The following is a 19070-nucleotide window of genomic DNA, read 5'->3' as shown; positions in this document are numbered from 1 at the left end:
GTGTATTCATTATTTATATTACAAAAGTGTTAACGAATTACATTTATATTATTTAGATAGTAAATATAAAAGTAATTCGAAAGTTTGATCAATGTTGACGTAATAACCGACCAACTTTGGTCGGTTATTTTGCAGAAAATAACAATTACCGACCAAAGTCGGTCGGTAAATGCTTCCCCTACATTAACCGACCAGCATTGGTCGGTAATTTTAAATATAAATTCTTAAATATTATAAAATATTTTAAATAATAAAATAATTATTAAAATTTAAAAAATTAGATCCAGATTACCGACCAACGTTGGTCGGTAATCCAAACTTTTCTTGTCTGACCAGCTGGGTCAATTCGTTGACCAATTTACCGACCAACGTTGGTCGGTATTTAGTTTAAGAAAAATGTAATTTTTTTCCCCCAGTTTTCGTCCAACCTGGACGGTTTTTGGTCGCTTTTTTTGACCGACCAACGTTGGTCGAAAATAGTTGGTCGGTTTTTAGCAGATTTTTAGTAGTGATTCTTCCAAATCAATCTCGAATCATCCAAAAACCGAACCCGGCTATACTCGCAAGTCATAATACATAATCCGAAGCTACTCGAGACCTTAAGATACCGAACGTGATGCTAATTCTCAAAACGACCAGTCGGATCGTTACACTCAAGAAATATATAATAAATAGGCACAGTCAATTAATGGTCATTCAATCAACAACAATAAATACGTAGTTTAACAAGTAGGGATATTCAAAGGCAAAATTATATTAAAATGTAATAAGAATTCATCTTCCAAAAGGTTCCATCAAATCCTAGATTAGAGAGGTTTAGCTACTCATAAGTGTATAAGCAATCATAGTCATGTTCAAAAGCATTAAACTACAGATTAAAGAAGAACGGAGAGAAAAACTCTTGTGATTCGCGCTCCAGTGTGTTCTATAGCCTTTTACCTCTCTAATAATGTTCCTCCCTCTAAAAACTAAATTTAGGAGGTATTTATAAGGTAGGGTCAAAGTCTACATGTGCAAAACTAATGAAGAAATAAAAGTGGCTCGGATAAGCATCGTAGGCACGGGGCACCGTTAGAGGCGCCAAACTACATTGCAAGGCGCCATCAGAGGCGCCAACATACACTGCAAGGCGCCATCGGAGGCGCCAATGTTGATGCCCTAGACAAAGCCTTGCACTATCTAAGGTTGTGACTTTTTATGGCCTTGCAACGTATAAGGCTGTGACTTTTCATGGCCTTGCAATGTCTTCTCTTATTTCTCTAATTTATAGCTTCAAGGTACCATTTCATGCTACTTTTCTCCACTTCGTATCCAAGTGTTCCTACACATAAAATAATCTCAGTAAAGCTCAATTGTCGCACGAATTACCATCCAAACAACTAACAAGTAAGGCGAATAATGTCAAAATATATGTAATTATAACACGACATCAACAACTGGGAAGAGTTAAATTAACAATGTTCCTAAATGGTATAGATCTCATAGTTGACGCTCTGTTTAGGAATGGAATTACTGCAAAACAAATAATTTATTTTATTCGATCTCTTAATAAATATAGGAAATGAAAAAGGAAAAAAAAATTTGTATTGGCTTTATTGAGGAACTATTTATTTCCTAGTTGTTCACACCATGGCTTCTCAAAGAGAATCAGATCTCTATAATTAGCTTTGGTATTTATTTTTCAATTTGGCATAAAATTAAATAGGTTACAACTCACAACATAACTAAACCAGCTTTATATAGATAATTGTAAGAAGTGGTGGACCTATTTCAAAAGAAATCAAGCAATTAGCAAAATACATTTCTACATAAGTGATATACAAATGGAAAACCAATTCCATATTCACCTTTTGGTATCAATTATTTTCTCAATTTTGTTCTCAGTTTCGGGCAATGAAACATCTTTTTCATCCCTTAACTCCACTTATATTAAGCAAGCTAAGGAAAGATTTATGTCTCTTGATCCGCCTAAGCTTCCAGATCCTCCAATGCCGTCCTATACTTTTACTATTTATAATCGCGATGTATTTGAAAAATCAAAGTTCAAGGATTATGACTCATTACTTGAAAGTAGGCTTGCTAGATGTCATGCTAGAGCAAGTTATTTGGCATCAATATTTGACGATGATGACGTTAGAGAAGGGATGATTCCTTCAAATGACAATCAAATTGGCGCAAATGAAACTCTCACAAGGCAACACGATGTAATGGGGAGCAAGATCGGCCGTGTAAAGGTTCCAAAAACAACAAGTACATACTCCGCAAATGGTGAATATGTTGCATCATTTTTACTTGGTACTGAAGAAGTCAAAAGTTTCTTGCTAATAGATACAGGCAGTGATTTGCTTTGGTGGCAATGTGGACCATGTGCGGCAAATAAGTGTTATAAACAAACTAATCCTCTATATATTCCCACAAATTCGAAAATATTTCGAAAGGTCAACTGCATTCTACATGGTGAAAAATGTTTAGATGGTATGGACCGAACTTATAAATGTACAACTTACACTCATCAGTGTCTCTATGATATGAAATTTACTAGTGGAGAAAGATCAAAAGGTTATATGGCAGATGACGTGATTACTTTTGTTTTAGATCAAAGACAAGTTAGGGTTACGTTTGGATGTGGCACAGATCAAAGAGGTCGAAGAAATTTCAGTGGTGAATATTCTGGAATCGTTGGCCTTGGGCGTAGAATACTCAGTGGCGCGGGATTTTCTTTACCAACACAATTTGGGGCGGACTTAATGTCCATGTGCCTCCCAAGATTTTTTTCAGGAAAGGGATCTACACTTAGCTTCCTTACAACCGCATTTCCAAGAACAACATCAGCAAAACTCCTACCAAATTACAAGTACCCTTTATTTTATTATGTCAACCTTTATAAAGTTTTTGTTAATGATAAGGTAGTTCCGGTTAGTCCATCATGGTGGAATTTTAAAAGAGGCGTGATGGGTGGAGTTCTTGTGGATACAGGAACAAGTATTACCCGCTTTCCTAAAGATTTTTATATTATATTCCGTTACATATTTAGAGCTGAAGTACGAGATATTCCATTGGCTAAAAGTCCATTCGCATCTTTGGACACTTGCTATAAAGAGGATCCCAATGGTCATGATCTAGACTTTCCTGTTGTGAAGTTGTACTTTGGTAGCGTAAACCCAAATAACATGTTGTTATTAGCAAAAGAACGAGTTCTTCTGCACTATCGTGGACTCTATTGTCTGGCTTTTATGGGATGGAATAGATCCCGCACAGTATTAGGAAGTAATCAACTTCAGGGTATAGGATTAACTTTTGATACTTCAGAAAATACTTTGTCTTTCGATTTAGATGCATGCGATTGAGGAATATAAATTTCAAAGTGTTACAATCTAAAGTTGTACTCAAAGTTGCTACTACTAGTTTGTGTTCTTTTTTGTTTGCATTTGTTTTCGTGAATCCTGCAAAAGCTATAGCTATCTTCTTTCCCTTAGAATCTTACATTCCATCGTATACTATACTAGTTTCTGGACACGTGCGTTACATGTATGTCCGGAGTTTTGATTTTTAAAAATTTTAAAAATAAAAAAAGATTATTAATTATATTATATTTTTAGAGTTTTGTTCAATTTATGATGCAGACCTGCAAATTTGGGGAAAAAACTTGTAAAAACCAATACAACTATATACAAGGAAGAACATGACACAAAAAAGCTATACAAGAGGAACACAAGCTAACGAATTACTAATTGCCTTTAATTACCTTATGTATCGTGATATCCACTAGAAACACCAGAACTCCCGGGAACTTTTAGAAAGGGGGACGCTCCGCGAATCTGTAAATTTTTTAATCAAATAAATCAACAACAAATATTCTAACTAAGCTTATTCACATATTTAAATCAATTTAAATACAACAATACTTAAATAGCAACAAACAAATTAAATTTCCAAAACGAATTTACAGGGAACTTTTTTACAAAAAGAAAAGGAGCATACATATATATCAATCCTCATAGTAGTGAGATTGAATTGTCTCTTACTCAAACAAGTTGTTGGATCAATAATTACTATTCCCTCAAAAGTACATAAGTACACAACTCCATCAGTCCGTCAAAACTATTTCTTCTATGACATTAGTGATGCTTCAATTATTAAAAATGAAAGTACTTCAAGGTGTCGAGCAACCACCTTTTAAGACTGATCGATGTTCAGTTAATTTGGTATAATTCATTTTAGGTATTGCAAAATATTTGAATTGAATGTCTAAAGCATTAAAGTACTATTGCTTCACTTCTAATTCACCTGGTTCACTTTTAATGTAGTTAATAATTAAAAATTATGTAATGAAAGTTTTTTTCTTCAGGGATCGTTGCTTGGATTTTAAAAGATATTATTTTAAATGAACCTTGTAGTATAAACCTTTTAAGATGGTACGAATAATATTGGAATATGTGTGAGATGAGTTACCCTAAATTTAAGGAAAAAAATAAAAGCTCCAACTTAGTTGTAGAACGTAAGAGGATTATATATATCATTTGAACAACTAATGTTAGTTACTTAAATAGGATTGACATACCAAATATTCGACTTGATAATTTTCTTGCTTTCATATTTCAACAACATGTAGTTTACATTTGAATATGAGCAACATCGGCTATGATCGCAAATACTTCACGTCGAGAAGTTTCTCCCTTGTTTTTAAGAAATTGTAGCTTTCTTGCTTTTACAGTCGCATATCTATCAAGAAGTTGTTGTCGAATAAAAGTAGTAAGTTGTAGAAAAGCATAGAAATTCTATCAATATAGGTCTTCCATAGGATGACTAGTATATCATAATCAATTTCATATTGTAAAGCTGAAAAAACAAAGAGAGTAGTTATTTGTTATAGAGATATTTTATAGATACTAACATGAAAAAGTTTTATTGTTATCATTGTTGCACGTACAAGAACTCTTTGTCCGATTCAAGATTATGACTCCTTTTATCTGTAAATTTGACAAAAAAATATTAGTTGAAGTACATAAATTATATAATTATATAAATAGAACACGATAACAATGTGTCAAATCACATCCATTACCCACCATGTAGACTAATATTTTAAGAAATTTGAACTTCTAGTTTATCTATTAAACTTGCATTGTAACAAAAGATGGGTTAAAATCAAATAATAAATGGCGTAATACACTTCTTAAACGAGGTAACTAAGTCACTTATACAGATAAATCATTAATTATTTTGTTCATGGATTGTTTAAAAAGAAAAAGAAAAGGAAAATATTGCTTCTAAACTTTCAAGTGAAACATTTGTTAGTCCCGTCAATATTGATGTATTTGTAAATAATAATTTTGGGAAATATAAGTTATCGTATTGAAACAGTAATTAATTCGAGCCCACTGAATTCACAGTGTTTCCTTAAGGAATTTAATCCCCTCCTAGTACCCAATGTTATGGATTATTTCCTTCCAGGATAGAACGAATCACACACTGGTGTAGCGGTACTTCAAACCCCAATGTTTCAGCGAACACAAAGTTCGGTAGCAAATCACACTTACAGTTGCTTTATTTGAAGTTAAAACAATGCAGAACAAAGGAGTAGAAACTCAGAAAATCGTATGGAAATGCTGAGAGGAAGGAGTGCAATGTATAGCCAAAGTTGAGCGTTTTCAGTTTTGGTTTTTGTGTGTCTCTTCAACAGCTGTTGCACATATTTATAGCAGTCAGCTTTGAAGATGAACGACCCTCCACCCTCCATGGTGGAGCATGCACTAGCTTGTTTGTGGAGCAAGCACTTGGCTATGGTGGGAAGAGCATTAGGCGGCTGCAACTGCAGCTGGTGGTCAATACACGAATTGGAACATATCCGTTACAAATGCGGATAATCTTACGTTAATATTTACTATTAATAAATAAATTTGGTCCATCGTGGATCCGACACATTATCACTTGACTTTACATAGTCAATCGTGATAATTCCTCTAGAGAGTAATTGCCTAACGGTTTTATGTCTTCGTCGTATATGACGAGATTTACCGTTATACATAATGCTCCCATCCCTTCCAATTGCCGCTTGACTATCACAATGTATGCATATTGGTACCAACGGTTTGGGCCAAAATGGAATGTCTTCCAAGAAATTCCGGAGCCATTCAGCTTCTTCACCGGCTTTATCTAAGGCTATGAATTCATCTTTCATTGTAGAGCGGGCAATACATGTTTGTTTGGACGACTTCCAAGATACCGCTCCTCCACCAATAGTGAATACATATCCACTCGTGGACTTAGAATCAGTTGAACCGGTGATCCAATTTGCATCACAGTATCCCTTAATCACCGCAGGGAATTTACTGTAGTGCAAGTCAAAGTTCTGGGTATGTTCTAAATATCCCAAAACTCATTTCATTGCCATCCAATGAGATTGGCCTGGATTGCTCGTATATCGACTCAATTTACTTATAGCACAAGCTATATCTGGTCATGTACAATTCATGATATACATTAAGCATCCCAACACACGAGCATAATCCAATTGTGATATGCTTTGGCCTTTATTCTTTGCTAATGCAAGATTCACGTCAATTAGAGTCTTTGCAACTTTAAAGCTCAAGTGCTTGAATTTTTCAAGTACTGTCTTAATATAATGAGATTGTGACAATGCCAGACCTTGAGGAGTCTTATGGATCTTAATTCTCAGAATTAAATCAGCAACTCCCAAGTCTTTCATATCTAACTTGCTATTGAGCATACGCTTAGTAGCATTTATGTTGGCAATGTCATTACTCATTATCAGCATATCATCCACATATAGGCAAAAAATGACTATGTGATTTGGAACATTTTTAATGTACACACATTTATCACATTCATTTATCTTAAAACCATTTGACAACATTGTTTGGTCAAATTTCGCATGCCATTGTTTGGGTGCTTGTTTTAGTCCGTAAAGAGACTTAACAAGTCTACATACCTTCTTTTCTTTATCTGGAACCACAAACCCTTCAGGTTGTTCCATGTAAATTTCTTCCTCCAACTCTCCATTTAAGAAGGCCGTCTTAACATCCATTTGATGAATTTCAAGACCATACACTGAAGCTAATGCTACTAACATCCGTATGGACGTAATTCTTATAACTGGAGAGTATGTATCAAAGTAGTCTAGACCTTCTCGTTGTCTATACCTTTTGACTACGAGTCTTGCTTTGAATTTATCAATAGTGCCATCATCTTTGATTTTTCTCTTAAAAATCCATTTAGAACCCAAAGGTTTATTTCCAGGAGGAAGATCAACCAATTCCATGTATGGTTATTCAATATGGATTCTATTTCACTATTGACTGCCTCTTTCCAAAACAATGATTCAAAAGAAGTCATAGCTTCTTTAAATGTTTGAGGCTCATTCTCCAATAAGAAAGTCACAGAATATGGTCCAAATGAAGTAGACGTTCTTTGACGTTTACTACGTCTTGGATCCTCCTGATTACATATACTTTCTTTTGTTTCTTCCCGAGGTCGTTTAGATCGTTCACCAAACGACTCACATTCTTTTTTATATGGATATATATTTTCAAAGAACTCAGCATTATCTGATTCTATAATCGTATTATTATGAATGTCGGGATTTTCTGATTTATGAACCAGAAATCGATATGCTTTACTATTTGTCGCATATCCTATGAAAACACAATCAACGGTTTTCGGTCCTATCTTTACCCTTTTGGGTTTAGGAACTTGCACTTTTGCCAAACACCCCCACACTTTAAAATAATTCAAGTTGGGCTTCCTTCCTTTCTATTTTTCATATGGAATGGATTGTGTTTTGCTATGGGGCACCCGATTTAATATTCGATTAGCTGTAAGAATGGCTTCCCCCCAGAAGTTCTGTGGCAAACCAGAACTTATCAACAACGCGTTCATCATTTCCTTTAATGTGCGATTCTTTCTTTCCGCAATCCCATTAGATTGGGGCGTGTAAGAGGCTGTTGTTTGATGAATAATTCCATATTCTAAACATATTTCTTCAAAAGGAGATTCATATTCACCACCCCTATCACTTCTTATCATTTTTACTTTCTTGTTAAGTTGCGTTTTAACTTCATTTTTGTATTGCCTGAATGCGTCTATTGCTTCATCTTTACTATTCAGTAAGTAAACATAGCAATATCGAGTACCATCGTCAATAAAAGTTATGAAATACTTCTTTCCACCGCGAGATGGTATTGACTTCATGTCACAAATATCTGTGTGAATTAAGTTTAAAGGATTTGAATTCCTTTCAACTGACTTATAAGGATATTTAACATACTTAGATTCCACACATGTTTGACATTTTGATTTTTCGCATTCAAACTTTGGCCGTACTTCCAAGTTAATCATTTTTCGCAAGGTTTTATAATTGACATGACCCAAACGTACATGCCATAAATCATTTGACTCAAGTAAGTAAGAAGAAACTGAAATATTATTATTGTTTTCCACAACCATTACATTTAGATTGAAAAGGCCCTCGGTGAGGTAACCTTTTCCTACAAATATTTCATTCTTACTTATGACAACCTTGTTGGACACAAAAATGCACTTAAAACCGTGCTTAACAAGAAGTCCAGTAGAGACTAAATTCTTTCTCATTTCGGGAACATGAAGGACATTGTTCAAAGTCATGACCTTGCCAGAAGTCATTTTCAGAAATATCTTCCCATATCCTTCAATTTTTGCTGTTGAAGCATTTCCCATATAAACTGTCTCTCCGGGTCCACCAGGAGCATAAGTAGCAAAAGCTTCTCTAACTGCACAAATATGGCGAGTGGCTCCTGAATCAAACCACCACATTTTAGGATTTCTCACCAAGTTACATTCAGAAAGCATGGCACACAAGTTATCAACATCATCATGCTTTACTACCATGTTTGCTTGACCCCATTTCTTGTCTATCTTCGGAGCACGACACTCCGTAGATTTGTGTCCGATTTTCTCACAGTTGTAGTTTTCACTGAACCGCTTCTTGCTTGGGTTGTATTTCAGACCAGAAGCCTTCTTCCTCTTTTTGTTATCTTCAACAATATTTGCTCCCATTATTGTTGAATTTTCACAGCCTCTCCTTTCAGCAGCTTTATTGTCCTCTTCGATTCTCAACCGAACAATGAGATCTTCAAGGGACATTTCCTTTCGTTTGTGTTTCAAATAATTTTTGAAGTCCTTCCACAACGGAGGCAACTTCTCAATCATTGCTGCTACTTGGAATGCTTCATTGATGACAAGACCTTCAGCAAGTAGATCATGAATAATCACTTGCAATTCCTGGACTTGGATAATAACAGACTTGCTATCTACCATTTTGTAGTCCAAAAATTTTGCGGCAACGAATTTCTTCATCCCGGCATCTTCAGTTTTATATTTCTTTTCAAGCGCATTCCACAATTCTTTTGACGTCTCCACGCCACTGTATACATTATACAGATTATCATCCAGTCCGCTAAGAATATAATTCTTGCATAAAAATCAGAATGCTTCCACGCTTTAATCACGATAAAGCGTTCATTATCTGGAGTTTTATCTGGCAGATCAGGAACATCTTCCTTGATAAACTTCTGTAGACATAATGTAGTTAAGTAGAAGAACATCTTCTGCTGCCAGCACTTGAAATCAATTCCGGAAAATTTTTCGGGTTTTTCTGCCGGTGCCAACGCCGGTGTTCGGCTTGTCGATGCGTTGGCAGTCACCGTCGGAACAACTTTGTTTTCGCTTTCAGTCGTCATTTTTTATGTAAAAGAATGACACAAACAAACGTTTTCAAACTGGAGTAAAAATCACGTAGATTTTAATCTCCAACAAAAAGCCAAAGCCGAAGCCGAAGCCGAAGCCGAGCGAGCGACGACGACGGCGCGAGGCTTGCTTTCTTCTTAACTCTTTAAGAGCTACAAGAAAAGCAATTATATATATACCCACCAAAAATCTTTTTCTCTTCCAATATGGGACAATGTCTCATTGTCAAGAGGGGAAAACTTAAAATTTTACTCAAAAATTTTATTTTCCCTCTATTTCCCATTCACCCTCATTTTAAGACTATTTCATCTTAAATAACAAAAACCTCAACAACATTCAACTTAAAAAAGAGCCAAAACAGGGGGAAAATTGCTTAAAAAGGAAAACAAATAGTGAAAAAAGAAAGAAAATGAAGCAAAAACGTTAATTAGCTAATAGGTTATTCTACTAATATTCAAATGATCAGGTCATCTAGGCAAAGTGTAATAATTTAGCAAATACTTACTTCTGGAAACGTGAAGTGCATATTTGCCAAGGATACGCCAGACTGAATTTTTAGGGGAAAAGAAAATTTTGACATAACAATAGAAATAGTATAGTGTGCTTCAGTGATAGACAAGCTGCTATGCACTTTTATAGCGGAAAGAATTTAAATAGACTCTGCAAAATTGTAACTACCATAGCAGAAGAAACAAAGATGAAATGGAAAAAGGAGTAATAATTGAGAAATTTTAATTACTGGCTGCATTAATTATAGGTAGATGAACAATTATCCATCTTTAGCCACTTTAATGTAATAATGAGTTATCATTTAGTGAAAAATCATTTTTTTCCCTCAAAGACAAAAATAGTATTTCAAATTTTAAAGGATATTATCGTAATTCAACTTTTGAAGATAGGAGCTTCCTAATTTTAGTATAACTAGTCTATATGTACGTGCGTTGCACATAAATCTTCAGTCAATTATTTATGTGACAAAATAAGAAATTAAATTTATTATAAAATTATATACAAGAAGAAAAAATCCTTGTAAAGCAATTTGTCACGACCCAAAATTTGACTAGCCGTGATGACATCTAACCTCACCTGCTAGGTAAGCCAAATAACAACAATAGATTCAATTAATATTTAACTGTCTCTAGTACACTCCCCAAAGACTGGTAGTACAAATCTGAAATAAATACATCATCTGTTTGAAATGTACATAAACAGATTTTTATAAATCTAAGGCTACCATGAACAAGAGGCAGCTACGACCGGAACACAGGTACATCTTCAAATTCAGCTCCCGTCGATCACAGCAACATCAACATCCAATATTTGTACGCAAGGTGAAGAAGTGTAGTATGAGTACAACCGACCCCATGTACTCAATAAGTAACAAACCTAACCTTAGGTTGAAAGTAGTGACGAGCTTATACCAAGGTCAGAGTCCTCACCCATATCCAATAACATCTCATAACAATAAAATTGAGGCAACACAAAGAATAACTCAATAATAAGATGCTTAGCTCATTCACAGTTCCGAAAAATAAACATTTTCTTTTCAAGTATAATAGTAAAACTCAATTCTTTTTCACTGAAATCACCAAAATATGAGTAAGTCTGAAAATTGTGATTTTTTCCAAAAACTTTCTTCCACAATAGGAAATTTTATTTTCAAATGGCATGAGGAAAGTACATCTCTATGCCTACATGTCAATGTGCATGCCAATGCAATGCAACATAGTGATAAAACAATATGCATACTCTCAGAGTATCAATTCACTCAGTCCTCCCAGTCACTCAATCCTCTCAGTCACTCAGTCCTCCCAATCACTCAATCTTCACAGTCACTCATGCCTCATAGTCACTCAATCCTCCCAAATCATTCGGCACTCGCACTCAGTAGGTACATGTGCTCACTGAGGGTGTGTACAGTATCCGGATAGGCTCCTTCAGCACAAGCACTATAACAAGCCAATCATGGCATAAATCAGTCAACTATACTGCAGCGTGCAGCCCGATTCCATAAATAATAATAATATATATAAAGCCAATATGGCATACTGCGACAGACAACCCGATCCCATAATCATCCTCACAATCAGGCCCTCGGCCTCACTCAGTCATCAATCTCTCCAGTCTCTCGGGCTCACAATGTCATGAAAATCAGCCCAAAATGATGGTATTATTAATCAATAAATAGCAATAGAGACTGAGATATGATACGATATGAATAAATATGACTGAGTGTGAAATTACAATTTGAACATATAATTCAACCATAGAAATGACCCCAGTGGGTACCAATAATAACCACATATGTCTAAGCATGATTTTTAATATGAGTCTCAGCTTAATTTTTCTCTAACACATCGAGAATGTACTGGTATGAACAGTTATTCAACTACATATTTCCATGGAATTTGACCAAGTCATAATTCCTACGGTGCACGCCCACACGCCCGTCATATAGCATGTACGTCACCTCAAAACCAATCACATAACACATAATCTAAGGTTTCATACCCTCAGCTCTAAGATTAGAATAGTTACTTCCTCAACAAGACGAACCCAACGTCGAGCAAGCTAATCAATACTCAGGAAATTTCGTTCAGCGCGTATCCACCTCTGAATGCCTTCTTGTCTCCTCAATTCAATGCCAACGATACGAAATTGAAATTCACCCCTTAATGATACTATAATGATTACTATACTAAGCAACTTCAATCTACAATATCAACATCCATTGGAACCAACATTAGTAACCCATTCCATAGTGTAGGCCATTTAGACAATTTACCAAACACCTAGTGGGCATACATTTATACATTTCTTAACCATAAAATTAGTTCTTTCAACTACCATCATTTACCAAAAATTTATCCTACCATCATTCTATAACAACTTATAATCCTAACTTCACATATGTGACAACGATTCTCACCCAACCAATAAAATTCCATCAAATAATAACCTTTCAATCTCTACAATGGTTATGTATTTAAATTGGGAACTTATGACTTCCAATCACCATACCTTGAGTTCCTATACTTAATTCATACTCATATTCCCATAATATATCCATACATGTTAGTCTAAGCGTGTAGGATTACCTTTTGGAAGAAATCTTGCAAAACCCTCCTTTGAGTTCTTGAAGAAATTTCTTGAAGATCTCTGTATTTTATGTGTAGATTTCATCAATACTAGCATAGAAATGATAGAATTTCACACCAAAATAATGGAGATTGCTTACCTTGAATAAAAGGCGAGTTGGTGGTCTTAAGAGAGTGGAGAAGAGCTCCAAAATTCGTCCGAATGAAATGGGGAAAATGAACCCCAAAATTGTATTGTATTTATAGGCCCAGATTTCTGGGTTTCAGATGCTTCCCTGGATGTTTCGCATCCCCACTTCACTCCTCTTTGAAGTTCGGATGCGGACTTGGATGCTATGGCAGCATTTCAGGCTAAAGCCTGGTCTTACACCCGGCCTCGTGAGCTCTATAGCGAGCTACAGGACACCCTTTGGTTATTTGATCATAACTTCTTGTAGGAATGTCCGAATGATGAACGGTTTGAAGCGTTAGAAACTAGACTCGAAGACCTTTCATTTTATAGGTAGATCATCACATAACTCCATATATATATATATGTAGATATTCTCGTTCAAAAAACATATATTCTGCCCAGGTGTCACGACCCAATTTTTCCTCCGTTTGGGTATCGTGATGGCACCTAGTCTTAGGGACTAGGTAAGCCTAACATTAATTGAAGCAACATTATTTAAATAACATCTAACAATTTGAAATAGAAATCTCTTAAAATTTACAATTCCCAAAACCCGGTAGTACAAGTCATAGGCTCTACAGAGTATTTTCTAGAAAGCTTCTAAATACAACTGTCCAGAAATAAGAATAAACAATGCAAAATAAAAACTTGAAAATGACTCCGAAGCCTGCGTACGCAGCAACAGGTTTACCTTGAGTCTCCATAGCAACGACCCGCACAACTACTAACTAACAATACCTGGATCTGCACAAAAATAAATGCAAAAGTGTAGAATGAGCATACCACAACGGTACCCAGTAAGTATCAAGACTAACCTCAGTGGAGTAGAGACGAGGTACAGTCAAGACACTCACTAGTCTAATAACCTGTGCAATATAATATACCAAATAATAGGAACCAAATAACAATAAGAGCAACATTAAACAGCCAGTGATATGCACATTAAGACAATAAAATCACCATTAATATCGCTCAACAATTGATAAATACAATTACACCCAGTCAAATCAAGTTCTTCATTTAAATATCTTTCACATATAATTCTTACGAATAAAACTCTTTTTCAAATATAACTGTCCAGAAATAAGAATAAACAATGCAAAATAAAAACTTGAAAATAACTCCGAAGCCTGCGAACGCACCAATAGGTTTACCTCGAGTCTCCATATCAACGACCCGCACAACTACTAACTAACAATATCTGGATCTGCACACAAAAAAATGCAGAAGTGTAGAATGAGCATACCACAACGGTACCCAGTAAGTATCAAGACTAACCTCAGTGGAGTAGAGACGAGGTACAGTCAAGACACTCACTAGTCTAATAACCTGTGCAATATAATATACCAAATAATAGGAACCAAATAACAATAAGAGCAACATTAAACAGCCAGTGATATGCACATTAAGACAATAAAATCACCATTAATATCGCTCAACAATTGATAAATACAATTACACCCAGTCAAATCAAGTTCTTCATTTAAATATCTTTCACATATAATTCTTACGAATAAAACTCTTTTTCAAATATAATTTCCTCAAATAAATATCTTTCAAATAGAATTCTTTCATTTAAAAAGTCACCATGTGACACCTCATTTCATAATCATAAAAATACAGGTCTCAGTCCATTTTCATATTTCCACGGCATCTCGTGCCCATAATTAAATCATCATATTTCTCCGGTAGCTCGTGCCCACTTTTCATATTACAGCTGCACGAACAGTTCACGTGCTAATATTATTATCGTATATAAGATCCACATGATCAATTTATTCCCAATAAAGTAAGTCTAAATTTTTTAAAATCAAGTAGGAAATCAACAAAGGAATGAATTTATTTTAGAAATTATTTGGGTGAAGAAAAATAACATTTCAATTAAAATGAAACACCCGATAGTTGCTGATTTAGATGTAAAACTTATAAGAATTAAAGCATACAATAATTTCTTTTATTAAAAACAACTTAACCTTAACAATTAGTAAAAACTAGAAACACAAATCCTCAGAGTCTCGTACAAGAGCCAAAGCCAACACATTACAACCAGGAATATAAAACACATAATAAAATCAAATAATACCTCATGGAAGAATACAAGAATTTACATATCACGGAAAAACAAAATAACCAAAGGCAAGTGCCACCATAGAAAAATATTAACTAAAGGGCACTCTCGAGGTACCGCCTCGTAGTCCCAAGAGTAAATATGCAACAACAACAACAATGTCCCCAGGCTATCACAAATCAATCCCCGACATAGCCCACCTTATCTCTCCACGTGTGCAATAGTAAAGTGAATGCCCGCCTTGTCTAGCCACATGCGCACAATAATGTTTCCACCTTGTCTCCCCACATGTGCAAACCCACACATATATATATAGCCCGCCTTGTCACGCCGCATGTGCATAAATCAACAGTAATAATAGCACGGCAGAAACCTTATGCAAACACCCGAACAAAACTTCCCAACAATATAACGTGCCAATATCATATCTCATAAATTGCACCTCAAGTGCTCAAATATTACAACATATCACATATTTGCACATCAAGTGCTCAAATATCATAATTTATCACAGATTCCACTTCAAGTACTCAAATATTACAATTTATCATAGATTGCACATCAAGTGCTCAAATATTATAATTTATCACAGATTGCACATCAAGTGCTCAAGTATTACAACTCGCCGCCAAATTCAACAATACATTATTTTCCATAATAAGGAGCCCATGGCTCGACCATAATGTTCACAAAATCTTAACAAATATATTCGGGAGTAAACAACTCAACAAAATAATATTTCATATAAAAATCAAGATGGCAATCACACCAAATCATCATATAAAAACAAATCCAACAAAACAAGGATTTAGGTAAGACAATTAAAGGATTTAATAAGTGCCAAAAATTTCTAATTTTAATACATAAGGGCGTCTAAGGATTTTTAACCAATGTAGTTTGCAGATATAACCCAAGTACGTACTCGTCACCTCGTGTACATAGTTTTCAATTACACAAACTGTACATAAGACTTAATGCCTAAGAGCTAATTCCCTCACTCGAGGTTAGGCAAGATACTTACCTTTTTTGAAGTTACGCCGATATTCCAAAATCGCCTTCTTACTTGAATTGACCTCCGAACAACTCAAATCTATCCAATTCAATTGTATAACTTCATTAAAATTCATCAAAAATAATTCCAGATAATAAAACGTAGACGTAAAATTTTATTCCAAACAGTCAACAAAAGTCAACGCTGGGCTTGCCTCTCGGAACCCAACAAAATATTTATGAAATCCGAACACCCATTTCGATACGAGTTCAACCATACCAATTTTATCGAATTCCAATAACAAATCCACTTCCAAATCTTAAATTTAAACCAAGAGGGTTTTTCACAATTTTTCCAACTAAATTCGTCGATTAAATGTTAAAAACAACAATGGATTCGGGTAATTTAACCAATATTGAGTTAAGAACACTTATCATGTTGTTTCCTCTGAAATCTCCCAAAAATCGTCTCTTCTCGAGCTCTAATCCGTCAAAAATGGAAAATGGGACGAAGTCCCATTTTCAGAACTTAAACTCACTGCCCAGTCATTTGCTTTACGCAATCGCGGACAAACACACGCGATTGCGTAGCACAATTTTTCACTGCCCAGAAAAGACCCTACGTGATCGCGGTATCCTTCACGCGATCGCGATGCATAGGATTCCATCTCTACGCAATTGCAGCCCTCTTCACGCGATCGCATAGAGCAAATGTGTGGCCCGGCTTCCTCTCAAGTTCCCCTATGTGAACGTGGCATTCCCCACGCGTTTGCGTAGCACAGACTGGCCTAACCTACGCGATCGCGGTTGACCTCACGCGATCGCGAAGAACAAAAATCTATACTGCCTCAACAAGCCTACGCGATCGCGAGTTCCTTCACGCGATCGTATAGAACAATTCTCACCTCTGCCCAAACAAGCTTATGCGATCGCGAAGCTTCTCACGTGATCGCATAGAAGGAAACCAGTGACAGAAAACCAGCATTCTTCAGCAGTTTACCAAGTTGAAATTTCGATCCGTTAGCCGTCCAAAACTCACCCGAACCCCTTGAGACCTTAACCAAATATACCAAAAGGTCCTAAAACATCATACGAACTTAGTCAAATTCTCAAATCACCTCAAACAACATCAAAATGAGGAATCGCACCCCAAATCAAAATCTATGAATTTTGAACTTTCAAATTCTATATCTTGTGCCGAAACACATCAAATCAATCCAGAATGACTTCAAATTTTGCACACAGGTCATAATTGACATAACAAAGCTATTCAAATTTCCAGAATCGGATTATGACCCCGATATCAAAAAGTCAACCCCCGGTCAAACTTCCCAAAAAATCATCTTTCGCCATTTCAAGCCAAATTCCTCTATAGACTTTCAAATACTTTTTCGGACATGCTCCTAAGTCAAAAATTACCATATAGAGCTATTGACACCATCAAAATTCCATTCCGGAGTCATTTGCTCAAAAGTCAACTCTCTGGTCAACTCTTTCCATTTAAGCTTCTAACTAAAGATTGTTCTTTTTAATTTAGTTCTGAATCTTCAGTAATTCAAAATTGACCACACCCGCAGGTCATAATACATTTTACGAAGCTACTCGAGACCTTAAGTCACTAAACGGGGTGTAAATTCTTAAAATGACAAGTCGGGTCATTACAATATGCTCGTCCAAAGTTTGGTCTTGTGCGTACTCATTTGGAACTTTAGTCTATCATGAAATTTCCAACTTGACTTGGACTTGGGCTCTCCTTAGACCCCACATGACTTATAATATGACTCGTACACTTATTATCATATCCAATTAATATTCATTATATTAATAGTCCTGGTCTGCACACAAAATAATATAATGAGCGCACATCAACTTTCTTACTAGAGCTCAAGTACTTCAAAATTTTCCAGGGTGTTACATTCTCCCCTACTTAAGAACATTCATCCTCGAATGTTTCACAAGTCACTTCTAAGAATAGAGTTATCCTTCTACCTCCAACCATTATACATAGGCACTTATGACTACATCGATCTCATACTTCCTTCCCAAAATTTCAACTTTCTTACTAGCGCTCAAGTACTTCGAAATTTTCCGGGGGTGTTACAATTACCTTTTGGAAGAAATCTTGCAAAACCCTCCTTTGAGTTCTTGAAGAAATCACCATGTATATCAACATCACAAATCTCATCATTACATATATTATATTATCAAGAGTGATATCTGGACATGAGGTGCACATATTTAAATCATAACACATAGAAAGTAACTTTTAAATCACAATCATTTGACTATACACTCAAGTGAGAATATTTTATTTTCTTAACACCTTTGGCCCTCAAGGTGGCCTCCTCGACTTACCGATTTCGCCATAACACATTAACGGAGGCAATCTCAACTCCCGAACTTTTCTAACAAGGATAGCAAATAGTTGCTCCTCATAATCCAATTATCCATTAACTTCACCTTCATAGACATAGACACATGAAATACCGGGTACACGAAGAACAATAATAGGGAGACATCATACTCATAGTTTGGCATATTCCCTTCATGATTTCATAAAGCATAATGTGACTACACATACTTTACCCTTATTAGAAATTCACATAACATCCTCACGGAGAAAATATTGAGAATAACCCGTTCACTTTCTTCAACTCTAAATCTCTACGCCGAACACCCTAACTAAACCTTTGGCGACCTCCAACAATTACTCTAAGATGTTCTAGTATGAAAATGACCATAAACTTTTCTATCCAATATATATTTGATCACGGGCAGATGCTTCTTCTTTGACATGTTTGAACCTTCAAATCACTATTTCACCTTATCACGCATGCATACCCGAGGTGATCCCACGTCACCTTATCCCATATAGACCTGACGACACCACATAATTGAAAATTACTAATTTAGACTTAGCCCATAAACCTTGGAATCTAATTTCCAACATCCAAAACCTTCTTTTCAAGATCCGAATTTCACATCTACACACTGTATA

The 19070-nt window shown here is 35.5% G+C and overlaps 1 protein-coding gene across 1 annotated transcript; it reads left to right on the top strand.

Moving 5' to 3' along the window:
* Positions 1 to 1823: 1823 nt before the first annotated feature.
* On the top strand, positions 1824 to 3347 carry LOC107792946 (protein ASPARTIC PROTEASE IN GUARD CELL 1-like). Its single transcript, XM_016615211.2, has one exon. It carries the CDS (start codon positions 1824 to 1826, stop codon positions 3345 to 3347), a length of 1524 nt encoding a protein of 507 aa, XP_016470697.2.
* Positions 3348 to 19070: the final 15723 nt, after the last annotated feature.

The sequence above is a fragment of the Nicotiana tabacum genome, chromosome 18 (genome assembly GCF_000715075.1).
Source record: "Nicotiana tabacum cultivar K326 chromosome 18, ASM71507v2, whole genome shotgun sequence".
Taxonomy (NCBI): Eukaryota; Viridiplantae; Streptophyta; class Magnoliopsida; order Solanales; family Solanaceae; genus Nicotiana; species Nicotiana tabacum.
Note: the sequence above shows the minus strand (reverse complement) of the source record. Positions and strands in the feature narration are given on the sequence as shown.